Raw genomic sequence first — 22,151 nt, 5'->3', positions numbered from 1 at the left:
GGACTGAGGGGGGCCTAGGGAGGAGGGTGCTTCCGGGGCCGCGGGCCTCAGCCCTGACTCCGCCCAGCTCCGCCTCCGCGGGGGAAGGGGTGTCGGGCCCGCGAGTCGGGGTGGGCTTCTGAGCTCACCGAGCCCGTTTCCCTGGAGACTCGGGAGCGTGCCCTGTTTTCTCTTTTCCCTCAAGTCTGCCCGCTGTCTTTTTCCTCCACAACGGCATCGCGTATCCGCCACCCCGGCCTTGTGCCTCCTCAGACATCTGAAGTTAGGGTTCTCCACCAGGGTCTTCCCTGGGCGGCGTCTGGACTCTCCTTACTGCTTGCAGGAGTTGGGCGATCTCTTTTTCCTCTCTTCTTTCAATTTGCACTTCAGGTTTGGGCACACACCCCTCCCAATGCACACACACCCCTTTTCCTCTGGGGCCATGGGAATTCCTTGCCACGCCCCGGGCGTGACTTTTTGTCAACTTTTCACTTTCCGCCACTTTGATGGTGAGATCCGGGTCGTCGCCATCTCTTTATTGGCCTCTCCAGCCGCTTGCCCCTTCCCTGACCAGGTCTTTGGAGCGGAAAGGGTTTCCCCTCAATTTCCAGAAGAGATGGGGAGCAGAAGAGGGAAGGAATCTCGCTTTTGAGAAATACGTGTTTAAGGTTCAGTGCAGTGTTCTGATGAAAATAAAAGGCAAGTTAGACCTGTTGTAAAAACCGAGCGCTCTAGGGCTTTACAGCAAGCATTGATGTTGACAAATATTTAAGGGGCACACCAACTACAGAATAAAGTAGACTGCACAAAACGAGACTGTATTATTTTATTATTACAAACGCGTGCGAAAAGTGCTTAGGGGTTAGTGGAAGGGGATACCGATTAGGTTGGGGGGGTTGATCTATGGAAAGTCAAGCCTAACCCTGGAAGTGCTGAAGGCTTGAAACTCTCATCTACCTTCCAGATCAATCCTGGTCGGCTTTGGGAAGGAGATGAATTTTAATTTGGGTTCCAAAAGAGTAAAGTGGACTTGAAATGGGCAAAGAGGAGGGAGAAACTGCTTCCTCATACTGGGGTTGGAATTGGAGAAGGGTAGATAGAAGAGGGAGCACTTGTATAACAGGTGGGCTTCCCTGACTGGAGTAAAACGTGTCAGCAGGGATAGATTGGGAAAGAAATAGTGTTGAAAAGCTTGGGATCATAGTAATAGGACACTTTAAAGCATCCACATAGTTTGGATATTATTCTGTATCATAAAATTAAGAACAAAAAATTAAGATTGGGTGATTTTTGTTTTTTCATCCTAGGGGAACCTGATTTGAGATCAATTCTTGGAGAACACAAAGAAGTGTGGTGGTATGTTCCAGGTGTGAGTTTAATTTAAACCCAAGAAGAGCTTTGTCTTATAGACTGTTTTGTTTGTGGTTATTCTTAGCTACACTCTATAGTTGTTACTTTTAAAGCCTAGTGATATAAATTGATTTTCTTAAGAAATGCATTTGCTGTCCTTGTGCATCCTATTGCCTGAATTGTAGTCATTTCATTGGGCAACAATAATGATTGCTATTTATTGAGCCCATAAATGTTTTGGCGCTATCATAAGCACTTTGTCGCATTATCTTAAGAGTCTTATGAAGCAGGTACTAGTCTTCCCATTTTTCTAGAAGAGGGAACTAAAATGTCAAGAAGTTAAACAACCTACCTAAAGTCACATAGATTGTAAGGAGAGTTGAGTTGGGATTTGGGTGTACAGATTTCTGACTCCAGAGCCCATGCTCTGTCCACCATGGTTTGCTGGTCCTGCTGTTCACTTTTGTTCTTAACTTTCCATTTGTGGTAAGGAGAGATTATTGTGAGATATATTTGACCATCTTGGCAAAAACACAAATGATTCGCTTTTAGTTTCTATGTCAGTATGTGTCTGCTGTAAAGTAGCTGCCAAAAGCAAATTAGCTTAACTGTTATTGCAGCCGTAGCTAATTGTGTCTGCCAAAACTGTAGTCAGTATTACTATCTTTGAATTAGATGATTCTCTTTATAAAAACATGTCATGCCTCTAAGCTATTTGGACCTTGATGGTACTTTAGGTTTTATTTTATCTTAGACTTTAAGTGACCTTCTGGGGCACTCGGTCTCCTCCATGACCCTTGCCCCACATGAAGTGTTGGGGATGCAACAGAGCACAAGGTGTGAGCTTTCTCTAGGTCTAGTTGGGGAGATAGATGCCCATCAGTCTGAGATAATGTAGTATGTAGTATAACAGAGACAGGTTCAAAGTGCTATGGGAGGATGAAGGAAGGAGTGACTAAATGTAAGGGAGAGTCAGGAAGAAGGCTTCTGTAAGGAGGTGACATGACAGATAGGTCTTGAAGGACAATGAGTTTGCCAGGCAGAGAAGAGTGGAGGGGAGGCATTTAAGATAGAGGGAGCAGTCTGTGAAAGACATGGGATTTTTACAAGAGCAAGGCGTGTTCATTCAATGTTGAGGAATTCAGCGTGGTTGGGTTGCAGATTGTTTGGGGAAAGGAAGGTATAACTGTAGAAGAGGTCAGGGCTGATTTGTGAAGAACTTTGAACACAATGATAAGAAGTTTGGATGTGCTCCCATAGGCCAGTGTTTCTCAAAATGTATAGGGCATCTACCATAGTAGTTATGCTGTATTCCCACAAACATTTAACATTTTATAAATTATATATTCTAATGTAGCTTATAAAAAATAAAACTGAATTACATCATCAAATCTAAGGTTACTTAGGAAAAGGTTTAGTGAAAATAGAAAGTAACCAGTTTTAAGTTGATTTAAAGAGGAATATTAAGTAAATAATAGTACACATGGTGTGTGAATATGGGAAAATCAGCAAGTAATACTCAAATGACTGAAACTTGGAAAATACTGGTTGTTGGCAATAAAAAAAACATTAAAATGTTTTAGATGAGGAGTGCCATGATCAGATTTTCACTTTAGGATGCACTGGAAGGGGATGATACCAGTTAGGAGGCTGGTACTCTGCTCCAGAGAGAGTTGGTGAGGACCCGAGGGAGCAGCATATGAGAGGAGGGAACAGAGTCGAGAGACATTTAGGGGGTAGAATTTGTAGGACTTGGTAGACTTTTTTTTTAACATCTTTATTGGAGTATAATTGCTTTACAATGGTGTGTTAGTCTCTGCTGTATAACAACGCGAATCAGCTATACATATACATATATTCCCATAGCTCCCCCCTCTTGCGTCTCTCTTCCATCCTCTCTATCCCACCCCTCTAGGTGGTCACAAAGCACCGAGCTGATCTCCCTGTGCTATGCGGCTGCTTCCCACTAGCTATCTATTTTACGTTTGGTCGTGTATATATGTCCATGCCACTCTCTCACTTCATCCCAGCTCACCCTTCCCCCTCCGCGTGTCCTCAAGTCCATTCTCTATGCCTGCGTCTTTGGACTTGGTAGACTTGAATATTATTATTTTATTAGTGTCATCTGAACTATTTTAAAAGCCTATATGCCACTTGCCTGTTATCCTTTATATGCTAAAATGAGCATATTATAGCCTAAATCAGGCTATGTACATATATCCATTAAGGTAACAGTGGAGGCTGTTGTCACGAATGGGTTTAGATTACACACCAGCATCCTCTCTGCCTTACTGAGTGTCCTTGAGAGCAGTTGCACAAATATACAAGGAGTATGAGTATGATCTGTGATCCTTAGCCATCTGAGAAACTCCTTCAAGACTCAGCTCAAATATCAACACCTCTGTGAAGCCTTTGCTGCACCTCCCCCTCCCTCTACCACACACACACATGCATGCACACAGGAAGCAATAGTAGGCTCCTGGCTCCCACAGGACCCTGTACTTACCTCTGTTCTAGTCTGTACCACACCACAGTGTGTTGGTCTGTAGATGTGCCTGTCTCTCCCCTAGACTGTGAGCTCCTTGAGAGCAGGGACCAGGTCTCATTTATCTCCATACCTAAAGCATCCAGAATAGTACTTGGTACATGGTAGACACCTAATAAATGGTGACTGGATGAAAAGAATGGATCAACATATTCACATGAATGTAACTCTGGACCTTGGTACCACAGAGTGCCAAACACTAAAAAAAGATTAGCCATTTGCTACATTTGCTACTTTTGCAGAATAAAGCAGTAAAGTGACCTGGGTGTATAACTTCACTAGAGTTTTCTTTCTTTTTTTTTTTTCATTTTCTCCCACTCTCCTGTGGTTGCCTTTCTTTTTTTTCCTCATCATTTATCCACCCAGCCTCCTGTTCCTTAGGCCTGCCCATTGCTTTGCTCCTCTTGACAGAGTTCACATTGCTTCTGCCCCTATATTCTGCCAAGGATCCATTGCTCCTCTCCACCCACCAAATCCAGTTGACACCATCCTTGAAATCACTCTGAAATGGGTTTCTTCCTATTTATAGACACTGCTAGTGGGACTGTAATTTGATACAGCCCTTCTGGAAAGAATTTGTCAATATGTATCAAAAATCTTAAAATCGAACATAGCTTTCAACCTTCCACTTCAACTTCTAGGGCTCTATGCTGAGAAAATAAATGTGAAGTTTCTAAAAATTTAGCTCCCAGGATGTCTAGCCCAGAATCTGTTTATAATAGCAAAAGAAAAAAGAAAAAAGGAAAGAAAAAGAAAAAAATAACATTTTATTGATAAATGTCTAATACGAGAGGTTTGAATTAAATCATTTATGGTACATGTATGGATTACTAAGTAACCATATAAATTGATATTACCAAAGAATATTTAATGATGTGGAAAGTTGTTTGTGATATATTAAGAGAAAATTCAGGTTATAAAGCTGACAGATCTCAGTTTGCATACACACATACACACATATCACACATGCACAGCCCCCCCATCTGTGTGCACATACATAGGAAAAGTCCCATAATGGTAAACACACAAAAAAATGTTAATAGAGTTTTCCTATAAATAGAAGGATTACATACGAGTTCTCTTTTTAGCCTTTTCCATATTATTTGCTAATCCTCTATAATGACATTTTTGTACATTTTTTAAAAGTTATTTAAAAATGCTTTCCCCATGTCCACCCCTATTGCCATCGCCTTAGTTTGGGGCACACTGCCCCCTCCTACCCCGCAACACACATATGACTTCTACCCGGGATTACTACTGCCTCCAGCCTGCCTCCCTTCCAATCCTTTCTCCACCAATGCTGACAGAATGAATGATGTTTCTAAATCACAAGTCTAAAGCTATCCAGCTCTATATAAAATAGTTGAAAGGCAGCCCATTGTCCTCAAGATAAAATCCAAATTTCTTAGACTGCTTTATAAAACCTTTGAAAATCAGCTCTCTGCTTTTCTTTCCAGTGTCACTTTTTCCTCCCACAATTTACTTTTTTCTTGGAGTCTTAGGCCAGTGCCTGGCACATAATAGGTGTTTAGCTAATGCTAACCAAATATCGGTGTGGATTGTATGGGTTAACTGTTGTTTGCCAGGCAATCCACCAGGGTTTCATTTCATCCTCAGAGTAAAAATGTTAAATACACACAATAGTTATCCCTATTTTACAGATGAGGAAAATTAATTAAATAAAAATGGGAAGAAAAGTAATCATAACAAAGAACATTTTTTTAAAGAAAAAATCAAACTCCCCTGCTATAACACAGCTTTCATTTTCCTGAGGCCCCCTGCCAGTCTTTGTCAGTGTGCATACGGACTTTGTTCATTCCCTTGGGCAAGTTATATGTGACCACAGCGTAACAAAAACTGTCCAGACCAACATGATCTCACCACGTCACAGTTCACATTGTGTTAATATACAGACATCTTTCCTTTGTGTATATAACACTTCATGCAGGAGAGACAGAAGAGCTCCAATTTCTCTGTTTTTCTTTCTGTTTTGAAATTCTATGTCTTTTGGGACGGGGATGTCAGCAGAGAGCTACGGAAAACTGTGATAGAATTGCATGTACAAGAAACAATGTGTCTCATGGGAACCAGTGTCATTGGTTAATTTATTTTTTTAAATGTCGTGTAGATGTATTTTCCAGCAATCTGTCCCCAGGGAAGACCTTGGTTGAATTCAACGGTTAATCCTATTTACAGAATGCAGCCCATGCATGCACTGTATTCTTGCATTGTTAAGTGATCTTAGACATATGTAGTGGATTACCATCATGACGCACAATCAGGTGAATATGAGATATCTGATTGTCTCTACAAAAACCTATCGGTGTTCATATTGTCATTCAGGATCCTGCTGTGTGGTCTTTCCTTCATTTTCCTTACAGATAATACCCATTGTGCAAAAATGGATGCTCTTCAAAGGATACAAGTCCTAAGCATGAATTGTCAGAATAAAATTATATCACCTTGTAAGGAATTCTCACTGTTAAATACTCCAGGAAAAAGAATGCATAGTTCTGTCCCATGATCAAATAAGCTGAACATAGAAATTACAGGTAGAGTTTCAGTTCATCTGATGAATTATTGTGGGCTTACTATGTGCAAAGCACTCTGCTAGGCACTGCACTAGATACTTGTAAATACCCCTTTTTTATGCCTTCCAGACAGACAGACAGACAGACCGAGATATCTAGTGTACGTACAAGAATGAGTGTGAAAGAGCAAATGAAAGAAAGAAGATTTCAACAAGCAAGTCCATCATATAAATGAAAATTTACTCCGCTGAAAATTGGGATACCTGCCAGTAGGATACATAGGCAAAAATGAGCTACCAGATACCTGATAAGCAAATAATCTACTTCTCTGTTTACGAACAGTTTGAGGGAAGGAACAGTGACTTTCTGTACGTCCAGCCCTGCACAAACCTGCTGGTGATGTTGTGAGAGTTATGACTATGTCAGCTTTCCAGGGTTTCTGTCTCTGCTGCGGAGATTTGGCAGACACCTCAGACAAATTTTATGTCTCTTAAATCTTCCTCAAGCTAGGCTTGGCTTTTAGATTTATATGTACAAAAAAAGCAAAGTGTTTACCCGTTCGACATTTTTGAAGATCAAAACAGACTCCGATTTTTAAAAAAATTCAGCATACACCTCAGTTTAGTCTCCAGAGAGGGCTAATTGCTTTTGCTATTTGTTTAAAACAGCTGAAGTGTTTACTTTCTAGAAGTGGCGACTGATCATATGTCTAAAGATTTATATGCCAGGCGTAAGTGTTGCTTCCTCTTTTTCTTGCCTGCAAAGTGTAAAGTTTTGCTAAAGTCTTCATTGTTCTTTTTTGCCTTTACTGATACATAGTTATAAAACAGTGTAGGATGAGAGGTGCTGTGAAAGATATTGACAATCTAGGAGAAAAATAAAAGATGGTTTTTATTAGCTCCTCCCTGCCCCCTTTTTTGGCTCTCAGTTTTTCAATGGTCCCTTAAGCACAATAATGATAGGTGAGAATAGGAACTGGAGAGCTTTCCGTGACTACTCATTAACAAGGCTTGTCCAAATGTATCTGCAGGCAGAATACAAATACAAGTCTGGCTGTAATTCAGAAGAGTTGAAACACCGTGTAGAGAATGTTACATAAACAACATTGCTTCAGTGGTGAAAGGTGAATGATAACTTGGGGGAAATCCACAGTAAGGGCCCTTCTCATCCACTCCAGCTGCGCTTCTTTTTAGCCAGCAACAACTGCCAGTAAGAGCTTCCTGGGGTAGAAAGTGTCCCACAGTAAGGCCCCATAATACGTCCTCCTACCATTTCTTCTTCAGTCAAGTCCTCAGACACACTTCATTAGGATTACTTTGGTCACATAATATTCTAATTTTCACCTTTCAAGAGATGCTCAGTTTGAATTCAAGGAGCACTTGATATTCAAGCTCATTTATTCAATACACATTTAAGCACATATACAGGACCAGACCTTATGCCAAGTGCTAGGAATACAGTGATGAATTAGAAGTAGTCCCTGCCTGCCCTTAAGGAGCTCACAGTCAAGTTGGGAAGATAGACACCCAAACCAATAATTATATTACAATGGCAAAGGTGCTCAGAGAAAGAGCTATGTTATAAGGTGCCCTGGGAACATGATGGAGGAAATTATTGCTAGGGGTGGGCTACTTACAGACCAGAGTCTAACTATGCTAAATCACAAAGGATGAGTGGGCATTGCCTGGAATCTCGGTGGACAAAGAGGTGGTGGGAAAGAATTCCAGAAAGAGGGAGCACGAACACATGCGAAACAGTTACATATAAAAATGGATAGTTCAGAAAACGGTGAGATACTGTGTATGAACCACTGGGAGTATAGAAGAGGGGACAGGATAAGGATCTGGAAAGGTATCTTGTGGAAGGAAGTCTGCTTGTTAAGGAGCTTGACCTTTATCCTCTAGGCAGGGATGAGCCAGCGCAGGGTTTAAACCGGGAGTAACATGATTGGATTGGAGGATGGGCTTTATGGGGAAAAAACTGGAGACATAGAAAGTCCACCTTTTGATTTGGCAGTCTGAGAGGCCTTCCCTAATCACTTGCGACTATTCAGGAATGCCATCTCCACTAAGTTTTTGTTCAACATACAAAGATCACTTCGAATAATTGTTTCCTTCTACACACAGCACATAGCTTCCTGCACTCCTTCACATGTTGGTTAGCTGAATATTCATTTTTTCCAACTCAAATCAGTGATCCCAGTAGTAATTGGGGTTTGATAATCATGAAGTAAATCAGAGTTTCAAAGCATAGCTGCTAGTTTGAAAAACTGTATGAGGCTTATTTATTGCTTACTGAGTCAGTGGGGCTGAGGTGAGTGATGGTCAACTCCCTTGGGGACTGAGGGAGGGAAAGGGACAGAGGCTGAAGAGATGGCTGTTTAAAAAATGGTCAGCATCCAGAATGTTGGAACCCCCTAATGGCCACATCCAGATAAGGGAAATAGATACAAGGGCCAGAAGTACATGAATATAAAACAGATGCATGTTGAAGGTAACTGTGCCCAAATTGTTCTATGTAGCCAATCGGTTTTGGAGCATATTCTTTCTCTGACTCAGATACTATAAATGGCTTCCCATTATCCATAGGATGAAGTCCAAACTCTTTAGCCTGGCATTCAATACTTTCCGCAGTCTGGCTCCAACCTACCTTTCCAATCTTCATACTTCTGTCTTACGGAACTTATCTGGCCAGCCAGTTACCCTTTCAGACACTGCTTTGGCATTCCCTCATCTACACTGTGAGCCCTCTCAGGGCAGTGACTGTGTTTTTAACCTCTTTGAATCTGCCACAGTGTCTAGCACAGTGTCTTGCATACAGTAGGCACCCAAGTATATGTACAGGTTGATTATTGTCCCCCACCCCATTCTTTCCAATTTCTCTACTACTATGGACCTAATATCCTCTCTACTAAAAATGGCAACTGAGGCACTAGGTGAAAGGGGTCAGTTTTCAATAAACTAACTTTTAACTTTTTATTTTGAAATAATTGTAAATATAGAAAAGTTAAAAGAATCATATAAGGACTCTCATATACCATTCACTCAGATTCACCAATTTTTAACATTTTGCCCTATTTGATTTATGCTTCTCCATATAAATATGGTTATTTTGTTCTGAAACATTTGAAGTTGAAAAAGCTGTACCCCTTACCTACCCCTCTTCTTTTTCCCTCGACCTTTTATGATGAAAAAAATTAAATATACAGAAAAGTTGAAAGAATTGTACAGTGAACACCCATATACCCATCATTTAGAGTCTATAGTTAACACTTTATTTGCTTTATCACCTATCCATCCATCTATCCATCTTTTTCTGCATTTCAAATCAAGTTGCCAACAACTGTATAATTCTTTCTAAATTCTTCAGTATGTGTATCATTAACTAGATGAACAAACTATTTTGTGCTCTGAAATCAACCAAATCATCCAATTATACTTGCATTTACTGTGTTGCCAAAACTCTGGTCTACCTGTGGATCTTAGATCTGTTTGGCCATGGGACACGTCTCTTTGATTAACTTTTGGATGTCCCTCCACTTCACCTAGTGCAGTGCCAGACACACATTCCATAAACACCACTTGATGCTGATGAGCAGAGACAGAGCTAGAGCCAGGGGGAGAATCACAATAAAACTAGAATAAACTGAGGGAGGAGAGGAGTATATGCGAAGAGGGCCATGAGTGAATGAAATAGAAGCTGGAACTTGAAGAATGGGGGAAAGATGGGGGCCTTAGACCACCTGGTACTTCCAGCAGTACTTCTATCTGCCACTTTCCAACCCTCTCTTTAGAAGGATAGATCCCAGGAAACTAGGGACAATTGCTGCTCAGCAGAGCACATGACAAGTCTCCTTGCTACTACTTAGGCACCACCAATTAGTATAATCATGTTGCTTCATGAATATGCTAATCTACTGCAAGATGCAGCTTAGTTTTAGAGGGTATGGATGGGCCACTGAAAACCTCTTTCAAACTAAATCTGTGCTACAGGCCAAAGAGCACTTGAGTTAAATGAATCCTACTTTCCTTTCTCTTTATAACCTTTTCTTTCTTGCTCTGTTGCTTATGAATACAAGTATAGCTCTAATATGCATTTATTGAATAATTATTTTGTGCCAAGCACTGTGCTAGTTGCTATCACATCACTAACACTTCCCACCAACCCAATGAGTAAGTACTACTTCTTTCTCCATTTGCCAGGTAAGAAAACTTGAGACTCAGCATGGTTAAGTACCTTGTCCATAAGCTAGAATTCAAGAAACTCAGGTCTGTCTGACTCCAGAGCCCAGTGGTCTTAACCACATTGTTGGATGAAATTTTTTAGAAAGTCGTCTATCTAGCATAAATACAAGGAGATTTACTTTCACTGTATTGACTCAGCAGGTGATTATTCACTAAGCAAGTGCAATTGAATCACTGAATTAAGGAATTCAGTTATTCAGACTTTTTTTTTTAAAGGGATTTTCAATTTTACTCATTTTTTTTAATTAATTAATTTATTTTTGGCTGTGTTGGGTCTTCGTTTCTGTGCGAGGGCTTTCTCTAGTTGTGGCAAGCGGGGACCACTCTTCATCGCGGTGCGCGGGCCTCTCACTATCGCAGCCTCTCTTGTTGCGGAGCACGGGCTCCAGACGCGCAGGCTCAGCAGTTGTGGCTCACAGGCCCAGTTGCTCCGCGGCATGTGGGATCTTCCCAGACCAGGGCTCGAACCCGTGTCCCCTGCGTTGGCAGGCAGATTCTCAACCACTGCGCCACCAGGGAAGCCCAGTCATTCAGACTTTAATCATTAGAATGTTGGTATAGTAATGGATTCAAATTGCTTGAGTTCATGTCCCAGATCTATCACTTACCAGTAGAGTGACTGCAAGCAAGTCACTTAACATCAGTAAGCCTCAGTTTCCTTGCCTGTAAAATTAGGATGATAATACCTACCATATAGCTGTGTTGTGAGGACTAATTTAAAAAATAATATAAAGTATCATGCCATGTTTTGCATGCAATAGGTGCTCAGCATAATTTAGATCACTTTCTTCCTTCTTCCTGTTTGGGACCAGACCACTCACCTGTAGCTTCCATTTGAGGAAAACAAACTGCTCCTGAAACATTTTTTGAAGAGAAACATTCTGAAAAGGAATATTAGCCTGACTATTCCCAAGGCACATTTGCCCAATGAGCAAAGACAGTTGCCCAACTCTTATGTGAAGCATATTTCAAAAAAGCTAGAAACATGAATCCTTAGGAGAATTGGGGTGGTCCATCTCTCTGCTTCTGAAGATTAGGGCCAAATTGTGACATCATCTATTTTGTCACTATTGTAAATTTCACAATTGGCATAGAGTATTAGACCTGGGATATTGGTAATCCCAGCCCAGACATTTCAAAGTAAGCAAGCCGAGTCTAAAAGAGTATAAATGACTTGACCAAGGTCAAACAGTGAAAAAAATAGGAGAATTCTGTTTTCCCTACTCCTGATTTATTGCCATTCTGTGGCTCATTGTGGGCTGTCAGTCAGGTGAAACCAAGTCTTGATGTGTGCTCTTTGAACTGATTGGACTCTCAGGGTTTGGTACAAGTTTGATTGATTCAGAAAACATGAAGCTTTGGTCCAGTTCAAATCGATTCACTAGTTGTTGTTGCTTTCAAACTGTTAACAATTCTGTTTTGTTTGGGGTTTAGAAAATTAGTGTTGTTTCTCTCAGTTTCGGTTCATGGTTTGGTTCAAGTTCATGGTTATTTGAAATCTTCCACTGGGATTTTTGTTTTTGACAAAAATACTCAGAATCCAAGGAAGTTAACAACAGGAATTCATTTGAAAAGATCCGTCAGGCTTGGTGACAGCTGCTGAGAAGTTCAGGTGGATTAGGGAACCACTAGTGCTTACATTCTAGAGATTGAAATGATGGAAACATTGCAGTGGTTTTTGGTGTATATGTTTGTGTGTTTGCTTTTATCAGGATTCTCTGATGCTTTAATTTCCATTCTTGCTAATCTGGGTTGAAACTGATGCTTTCCACTCCACTTTATTGCCTTTTGGTACATGCTGTCAGTCATGTTCTGGATATGATCCTCATCTTTTGACGGTGGGGAAAGAAGCTAACAAAAAATCGTCTTTCCTGTCCTTCTCCCTTTACTTTGAATGGCTTTTCTGAGGAACTTGGGGAATATGGATTTCAGCTTAAATGTGTGGAGGAGTTCAGTTGCAATGCCCAAAGGCAGAGCAGCCTGATTCTGAAATAGAGCCTTTGTTCCTTTCTTACCAGTGTGTTTTTAGAAGTCTCAGGCCAGTTTCCTTTGCCGAACCTGAAACTGGGCTGACACCTTTATTAGTGGCCAGCCATGCCACCGGTGAGGCTGTGGTGGAGGGTTGCAGTGATGAGGCCCCTAGAGAACTGTGTCCCACCTGCCTGGCTTTCCACATGCCAAAGGAAAGTGAGTTCTCGTGCTAGGTCTATCAGTGCTTTTTCAAGCTCTTGACTGTTTACCTAAGCAGTTGGAAGGCTAGGATTGCAGCTGTGGTAGTAAATGGGCGATTCCCAGTACCTCAAAAGGCAAGCACTTTCTAAGAGGTGAGGTTTTGGATGATTCCAGGAAGTGTTTTTCTGCTTAGAAAAAAAAAAAAAAGCTCTCACTTCAGATTCTTTCACTCTCTTTCCCTCCCCTCTCTTCTCCTCTACTCCTTTCCCCGCCCTTTCCTCCTCTTCCCCCTTTAATGGCTCACTTGCTATTAGCTACCTCACCTAACTCTTTGTGATTCATATTATCCATTTTACCCATTGATTTAGTATAGATTTTGGATACATATTTTACTGGAATTTTCAGTATTGGCAATGACATTCAAGGGGGCAATTAGAAAAAAGTTCTCTTTCTTCTCACAGGAAGTGGTCTGGGCACTTGTTTGAGGACACGGATGGCATTGGAGGGGGCCAAGGGGAGCTGACATCTGATATTTCTGCTACAGCTCCCACCTTTCTTTTGGCTGCTTCAGATTTGGCCCATGTGGACAGACACATACTTGGGAAACCACCATACAGATGAAAATCAGGACATGTGGGATTTGGCTGAACCAAAGGTCCCCAAACATTGCCTGGATCATTTAGTGCCCCAGGTGTGGCCACCCCAGGACTTCATGTGCTAAAACTGTGTCCCAGCTGAAACCAGCTGGCCACTGTATATATAGTATCAAGGCAGCTTGGAGCCACATAAAGCATGACTTTGGATTTTTACCTTGTGGATTTAGATTTAGATAATCAACCTGAAACTTTTTCTACACACTGGGCAGTGAGGATGTACCAGGTTAATAGAAAGATTTAACAAAAGGAGATGCTCATTGTCTAGTAGCTTGCATTCCAGATGGGACATAATACTAGACCTTACAGAAAAATTGACTGACTTTTTGGAAAGGAAAGAAGGAGTTACAGGACTTTTGTCTCTTTAATAAACTTTTGATGTATTATATATCAGATTTAAATTTTTTTCTTTTCAAAAGATTTTCCTCCTGTGGAATTTTAAGAGGAAACAGTACTTCCTTCTAATTTTAAAATTGGAAGAATTGGATAATGTTTCATGAAATGATATTGGTCCTTTCTTCCTATTTTCCTTATATGATACAGGTGCCTCATTTCAGTCATTTAGGCAAGATTTGTCTCAGGGTATAATAATAATAATCCCACACAATTTTATCGCTCTTTACAATTTACAAAAGTGTTTTTATATCTATTATCTCATTAGCTCTTCACAGCAATCCTATGACGCAGTCAGAAAGGGTGCAGTTATGTACAATTTATAAAATAAGGGAACTTATGCTCCAAGAAGTTAAGTGACTTGTCTAGGGTAACACAGCTAGAAAGTTGTAGAACTGGAACCTGAACCCAGGTTTCCTGATACCCAGCCCCAGTACTCCTCCAATTGTGTCATGTTTCCTTCCTAAGAGACTACCTCCTTCTTGTTCCTACTCATGATTCATTTTGAAGTCTAAAAAAATGTGCTTCAGTTTAGCAGATGAGTAAAACTAAAGCACTTACAGGTAAAGTGCCTTCTTAAAGGTCACCTAGCTTCTCACCTTGACTTTAACGGAACTATTTTTAGGTATACATAGATTGTTTTTCAGTGTTAAATATATGCACAAAAGTTGTGTGATCCGTTGATTATAGGTATGAAAGCTGCACCTGGGGAATGGGACTAGGGATGAAAAGTTGGCTTAAAATAATTAGCTTCTTGCCTTTTTGTTAAGAGATGTCATGTTCAATATAATTTAATTTCTTTATACTTCCTTTGCTTCCAGACTTTTAAATACAATCCTTTAGGGAAAATTAGCAAATATTCATTCTGAATGTTGATTTCTCAGGAACAAGGGTAGGTGGAGGAAAAAGAAAGCAGAGGGGTGACTTTCCATGCTCTATAAGAGTGGGCAAGCATTATTTTGTTTGGGGCCGTGAGCTAAGATTTCTTCTAAGGCATGCAGATCGTAAAGTTCTGATTTGTCAACTGCATGTTGTTTCTTTACGCACTGATGTATGAAATCCCAAACGAATTCTCCGATGAACATACTGCTAATTGCTTCTCCACCTGCTCTCCAACCTCCTCCACCCCACCCCCTCCACTCCCAATTCAGCCTATAAGTGTCCGTCATTGGAGATGGATGGTGACACATGCAGTAATAGCAATTCATAAAAGCCAGTTCCAGCCCTTGTCTTCAAGGCTCCTGGATTTTCCACTGCCTGCTTTTGTGTAAGTGAAGTGGATGGAAGTGCTCCTGGCATCAGAATCCACCTCCCTATGCTCCGTTGCTAGAGCTCAGTTGCTCGGCTGGAGCTGAGCTAAACAGAAGCATCATCGGAGCTGAGCTGAATTGTATCTGTTTTTTGGTTTTTTTTCTTCAGTGCGGGGGTGGGTTAGGGGTAGTGTGTAGTGGGGGTTTGGGGTGCTTTGGCTTTTCTTTTTGTGGAGAGAAGAGGTTAAGGGAGAATAACTCACGGTAGGATACAACGTGAAACAGTTCCCTGAAGAGTGTCACGATGTTCCTAGTACAATATTCAGGTATAGTATGTTTTATTTTATCTGAAATTTTCCTTTTGTTTCAAAGTGCATTCCTCTCTTATTTTGCCTCCAGTTCAACTGTACTGAAGGACAAATAAGGTTCTAATGAGCTAAACAAAATAGCTGCATAAAATATGCCTGCCCCTAGCTATAATGTTTGTAGCAGATTGCTATGTAAAAATCTGGGTTCTCTGTTAAATTGGTAGTCCCGATCCCTTAATTGTGCATGCTTCTCTGCTGTATTCTTGTATTGAATTTCTCAAGTCTTATGTCTGCAACTGGTAGTATGTGATATAGCCTAGAGTGTTTGCACAGAAGACAGTGCTTTGGAAGGAAAAAAGCAATTTTTAAAACACTTAGTATGTTGTGTTCCTCTTGAGTTTATTAACTCCTGTGTTTGTTAATTGGTTGTCTAGATTTGAGATATACAGTTAAGAGTAAGTAAATTTCAAATAGGAAGCATTCCAGAACACATTTGTTTGGTAAATTTATTTTTATTTCATTATTTAACTCATATTGATGAACATTATATATTATTGTTGTTGTTTGTTCTCCTGGTAGAAAAAAAGTGCTGAAAACAGCAAGGCTAAACATGCCAGCTCCAAACCATCTGTATTGTCAAATATCGTTGGACCAGAAGTGTTCCTTAAGTATTCTCTTAAGCTTTCAGAAACAATATTGGTCCATAATAATGAAGAACTTGGAGACTGATCAGGTACTGGTGAATGTTGTTTGAAAGGCTTCTTATACAGCAGTTTGACAGAAAGGATCCTTCCAAATAAAAAAACCTTTAAAAAGTTTCACTTTCTTGCTGAACAGAACAGAAGCTTAGTTTCTACAACCACATATTTTGATAAGTTTGAATATCATTTATTGTCAAGGACTTACACCTCCATTCTTGTTTTATTGTCCTTAAAATATTATGCTCCTGTGCTTAAGAGCTAAAAGATCATGTTCTGTTTTGATACGTGGTTTGACAGTTGATTTCGCTCCTCATTAATTGGACAGCATGCAGATGATGTGGAGAAGTGAGTGAGTGACAATATTTCAAGGTTACGCTGAAGAGCATACAGTGAACCTTAGTGCCTGGACCAACAGCTGCTGAATTGAATTGTCTGCAATTAAAGCAACAGCAGGTTTGTGTAGTCTCCCTGCAGCCCGTTTATTTGAATTTATAGCTTCAGTTTCTTCTTTGGGTAGCGGTTGGTTTGTTTCACTAAGTGTTGGAGAGTTGTGCTTGTTGGATGTTTTCTCTATACTCTAATTCATGCTTGACTCTAGAAGAGCCGTCTCTGTACATTTTTAATGTGCAAAGTTGTTGAGGTGTTTCTCTTTGGATTAAAACCAGAGAATATCTCGTTTTCTCCACTGCAAAACTAAATAGATATACTTTCATGGAAAATATTGCTTTATTCAATAAATAGAGGTTTCTCATGGGCCTGTGTTACTGGTATAAATTTCTGGCAGTGAAAAATGCAGAAAATGTTATGCTACTGGAATTACTATATCTGGAAAGAACTTCTCTATGCTAATAAAAGGGTTTATGTTAAAAAAAATAGTGACATTATCTCCTTGCCATCTCTCAATTCCAGGGTGACCTAATGAATAATGTCAAAGCTAACTAGGTGGCTTTTATGACTGAATTGTATTTGTATCCTAATAGTAAATACATGCTTAATTCCGTCATGGTTTTACTCTATTAAAAAACAACTTAAAATTACAGTATAGTTGTTGGTAATTGACTCATAGTGGATATGATATAAAACATTTACACAGTGGTTTAACATATATTTGATCAATCTTTTCTCATAACCACCCTGTGTGAAGTCAGTGGCGTTATGATCTCCATTTCAGAGGTAAGAAAACTGAGACTTAGAGAATAAGTAACTGGCCTGTGGTCTTGCATCTAACAAGAGGCAGAGCCCAAACTCATAGGTTAATTGATCTGATTCAAGAATCTGTGCTTTTTCTCACCCTTATACCAGGCTGCCTCTCAGTTGATGGATCCAGGGTAAATTTGACTTAAGCTACTAGTCAAGAAGACTAAGTTCAGTCATTTACTAAAAAAAAAAAAAAAAAATGTGTTGATAGAACTCTAGAGATTTTTCTGAGCTATTTTTAACACAACATTTATTTTAATATGTGAGTGCTTTCCAGATTAATTTTATAGATTATGTGGAGAAACATTAGTGTTTTGATTAATTTATACATCAATATGAATGAAGGTAGAGCCTTGTAAAGTTATTGGGAAGTAAAATGTCCGATTGAAAAGGTTAGTGTGGAATATTTTCCTTCTAAAACAAGCTAGTTCGTTTCTAATATTCTGCTCAACATATACGATTGTTTTGGTAAAAGTATGTGTATACTTTAAAATATACTGGCCAAATATGAAGGGCTATGTTTTAAAATTTGAGTATCTCATCCAGATCAACAGAAAAAATATACAGCTAACTCAGTTTCACACTTTTCTGTTTCTATCTATCTATCTATCTAAAATAGATGAACTTTCTCGTCTTTTAAAATTCTCAAATGGTTTCTCAATTTTAAATTCATTCCTTTAAAGGAGAAAGATGAACCCAGGTGCTTGAGTAGCTCATACTAGTTCTCTGGTAAAACGTTCTTTAAAACCTCTTCAGGAAACATTCTTGAAGCAGTCATTCTTAGATCTGAATTTATTAGAGACTATGTCATGTACTGGGGAAATGACTGGATGCTCACACCATAGACAACTCTTCTTTAGCATTTGACAATGAATATTTGAGAATGCTGTCAAGAAAATGAGTCGGACATAGGGCAAGTATTGTTATGACCTGTTTATGAGACTTTTAGAAAGATGGTAATAGAAATATTGTCTCAGATACCATGTAAATTAGAATTTATCCTTATCTAAGATATCTTTGTATTTTAACATATCTTAAAGTAAAGCTATTCTTATATTTTTCCCCTCCTAGCAAAAAGGAAAGGAGGATGATATAAAGCTCTTTTATCATTATTTAACTTAAATGGAATTCGACACTTTAAAAAAATGCAGGAGGGAACTTGAGGGAATGGGTCAGGGTTAGAGGGAAAACTAGGCATGTGATTGGAAGCTCCATGTTAAACTTGGTTTCAGGTGGCGAATTTCCTGTGCAGTCAGAAGCTCTGGCTAACACCCCTCACTCCATTCCTCTTTCTGGAAGTGAGCACTTTAAATATAAACGAAAAAGAGCTTATTATGGTTTTTAAAGAAATTGATATTTTTTGATTGGTGAAAGAAAGTCTTTCATCTGCAAAATAATCATTTTTCCCCCTGCTGTTTGAGGCCAAGAGAAATTAGAAAAGGAGTAGATTTCTAGGTTCTGGCTGTTTTTCCGTTCAGTATACCTTTGAGTGTGTTTTAGGGAAGTGAAAGGTAGGTCTTATGGATGTGAGTATAAGGGTTAGTTTACACCAGCCAGTGGTATGCTGGAGCCGACTTGCACTAGCTTACTTAAGGAGAATCACTAAGAATATTTACAAGCTGAAAAACTTACTCATATCTGTCTTTTTTCAAAATGGACTTAAGATACTCATTTTGAGTAATATTAAGGCATGCTGCCTATGCAGGACAGTGTACTGCAGATGTCCCTTGGGCTGCTAAATTATACTGATCACCATTCCTTAGATATAGCACTTAAACCTTCAAGGGTTATTGAACATTGAACATAGCACAATTAAGTGTGTGTCTTTCACTCATACATACACATGATAATAATAGCTAACATTTATTGAGTGCTTACTATGTGCCAGGCCATGTTACAAATACCTTTTATGTATGAACTCATCAACCTTCACAGCATTCCTGTGAGGTAGGTAATATTATTTTCATTTTAAGGGTAGAAAAAACAGGACACAGAATTTATCAATAAGTAACCTGCCTACAGATCACACAATTACTAAGTAGCAGAATCAAGATTCTATTCCAGGAAGTCTGTCTCCAGGGCCTAAGCCCTTAATTACTATGCAGTATGTTGTATGTCTTTAAGGGCACTTCACTGAAGAAGCTGTTTGCCCACTTGTGTGCCACCCATAGAAGATACCCCATTGTCCATATCTTCAGAAGACATAGATGGTGTAGAGCTGTCTGCTCACCAGACTGCTGAGAATTCTACTTTCTTTCGGACCCTCATTGCTGGTACTTTTTATTGCCAGAGTCATGATGGATCATTGCATTCCCAACAGCTTCTAAACACTGCCACTACTCATGCTCTTTTTTCAGATTTTCAGCTTAAAAAAATCTCTTTCATATTCTGTTGCTTCTCTCTTGATTCCCAGCCTTTTGCAAGAACAAACATTGTCAACCAGAATGCAGTTTTTCTTCCATGCAGCCAAATGACCAAATCATAGCACATCTTCCCAGCATCTACTCTCTCCCCACTCCATTTTATGCCTAGCTGTTAGTGTTCTTCCTAAATGCAGATCTCATATCACTACTCTCCTCAAATACCTTCTAAAGGATTTTTTTTCCCAAACAGGCATTCAGTGTCCCAGGTACCCAGAATGCATCTATACCCCTATCTCGCACTACACAACCTTCTCTAAACCCTATTCACTAGCCACTCTAGCCCACTTGTGGGTCACCAGGTATGCTCCAAATTTTCAAGCTCTTGTGCTTTTCTTCATGTTCTCTGTATTTTAATTGCCATTCTTCTACCTCTCCAATAACTCCAGAGCAACTCACCATTTAAGGTTCAGCTGAAATGACACCTGCTACTATATTATACTTATTTTTGGTCTCTCTTCCCCCACTAGATTGAGCTCCTTGAAGTTAAAAACCTTATTTTACTAATCTCTTAGCACATAGGCTAACATCTTGTACATACTTAGCATTTACGTGCAATATTCAGATCTTCAGAAACTATACTACCAAAGAGTTTTTCTCCTTTCCTGCTAGCTCAAGATTCAAAGCTGTTCCCAGAGCCTTAGAGTTCCAGAAGCTGAATGGCTATACAGCTTCTGCCCTGTATAGATATTCTGGAATATTTCTTTTCAAAAGATTTGTTTCTAGTGAGTCTGTCTTCTTGATTTTTCTCTCTGTATTCATCCTTACTCAGATCTACTATACCTTGAAATCTCCTTCCTTTGCCTTTGTGGAACAGTTTGCACTTTTGTAAGGAGACAAGGGCTTGCCTATGTACACATATTAATACTTACCCGTACAAGAAAATGAATCAGAATGTGTAAGCTGATCATTGGAATTTTTTGATGCATAATCACAGTGTTTCTCAAAATGTGGTTTAGGAACTACCCTTGTCAGCATTACCTAGGACACATGTTTAGTATGCAGATTCCTGGATCCTCATTCCAGACCTACTGAATCACTCTATGAGTTATCTGCGTTTAGCAAACTCCACAGATGATTCTTCTGTACAACTGACTTTCAAGAACCATTGTCCGAAGTCAAAAGTATGATGTTCAGTCCTAATTTATATTCTCTGTAGATATGAATATTAATTACATTGTGGAAAAACTATCATTAAAAATGGTTTGAATTATTTGGTCTAAACTCAAAGTCTTGACCTCCTGGTGTCTAGCCCAGTGCTGTCCAATAGAACTTTCTGTGATGATGAAATAATCTCTATGTTTATTGTCCAACGCAGTAGCCTCTAGCCACATGTGTCTGTTGAGCACTGAAGTGTGGCTACTGCAACTGAGGAGCTGAATATTTTTTATTTTATATAAATGTAATTAAATTGAAATTTAAATAGTTACATGTGGGTATTGGATGCAGTGCTGGAAGTGCAGCTCCAAAAAGCTTGGCTGTCTAGAAGTAATAATTCTCTTAGGGGTCTAGATGGCTACAGTGATCATTGTATGGATGGGGAATCAGACAGGAACATTGTTTCCTTTGACACATAGGACATTGCATTTCTCTTTTGAATAGTTTAAATATTTTTAATGTCCTAAAGTGACTTATCCTCAGATGTGATTTAACAAATTATGCTCTCAATTAAATTTAAATGAGATCTACACTCTACATTTCTATCACTATTATTTTTCTAATCATATTGGCTTGCTATTGAGAGTTAATTGTTAAGCCTTGATTTCTGAGCTAAGGATAAGAAAGCAGAGTTAATCAGAAGAAAGAGCTTCTAGCTCCAATGTTTAGGTCACAGGCAGTTTTATACATTTTAGCTCTCCTAGACCCTTTAACTATTCTCTTTTGGATTGATCAGCCCCTTAGCCACTCATTACTCATTACTTTTCAGCTTCCATTTCTTTCTCTGACAAATCTTCTTTGAACCAGTAGTGTACCCCTTTCAGGATGATTTCATTATTTAAATTGCATTAATACTTTGGAAGAATTGAATCAGAAATGGATTGCAGTCTCTACATAAAGAGACATAAATCTAGGCACTCTGTTTTATTATTGTGTGGAGTTCATAATGTGTATTAGTTATACTTGGTGGCTTTCTAAAAAGAACCCAGTGTCAAAATCTATATTATTAAGAAAAAACACATAGGTAAAATAATGTACTTGACTATTGCCATCTGTGGAAACTATATGATAAATAATTATGCCTGCTTGACCTGCCCTCTGTTGCCTAGATCCCAGTTCTTTGTACTCTTTTTGGTTGCAAAATATTTTTAGCACATCCTGAAATTCCCTCCTCTCCTTTCACATTCTTCACTTTCTTTAGCTCTGCTTTCTGTTTTCAGTGGACAGGAGACCACTCCCCCCCCCTTTTT

General features: G+C 39.4%; 1 protein-coding gene and 1 long non-coding RNA gene across 13 annotated transcripts in view; one reads left to right on the top strand and one right to left on the bottom strand.

The window, feature by feature from the left end:
- The window catches only part of ENOX2 (ecto-NOX disulfide-thiol exchanger 2), a 270,889-nt gene that overhangs the window by 11,800 nt on the left and 236,938 nt on the right, over positions 1-22,151 (top strand). For 4 of the 12 annotated variants that reach the window (XM_082445320.1, XM_082445321.1, XM_082445319.1 and 1 more), the window contains one exon: positions 1,287-1,335. Coding sequence is in view for 3 of the 12 variants with exons in the window: in XM_082445314.1 (XP_082301440.1) it covers positions 486-678; positions 1,287-1,346 (253 nt within the window). In the remaining 9 variants the exon portion in view is untranslated. Of the gene's footprint in view, positions 1-102; positions 679-1,286; positions 1,349-1,385; positions 15,444-22,151 lie in introns of those variants that run through there. The other 8 variants (XM_082445309.1, XM_082445318.1, XM_082445312.1 and 5 more) reach the window with 4 other exon arrangements.
- Positions 1-22,151, bottom strand: part of LOC309652040 — a 655,586-nt gene that overhangs the window by 592,535 nt on the left and 40,900 nt on the right. The window lies entirely within an intron of this gene.

The sequence above is a fragment of the Balaenoptera physalus genome (genome assembly GCF_965194825.1).
Source record: "Balaenoptera physalus genome assembly, chromosome: X".
In the NCBI taxonomy this organism is placed as follows: Eukaryota; Metazoa; Chordata; class Mammalia; order Artiodactyla; family Balaenopteridae; genus Balaenoptera; species Balaenoptera physalus.
This window is presented reverse-complemented; position numbering and strand designations above follow the sequence as displayed.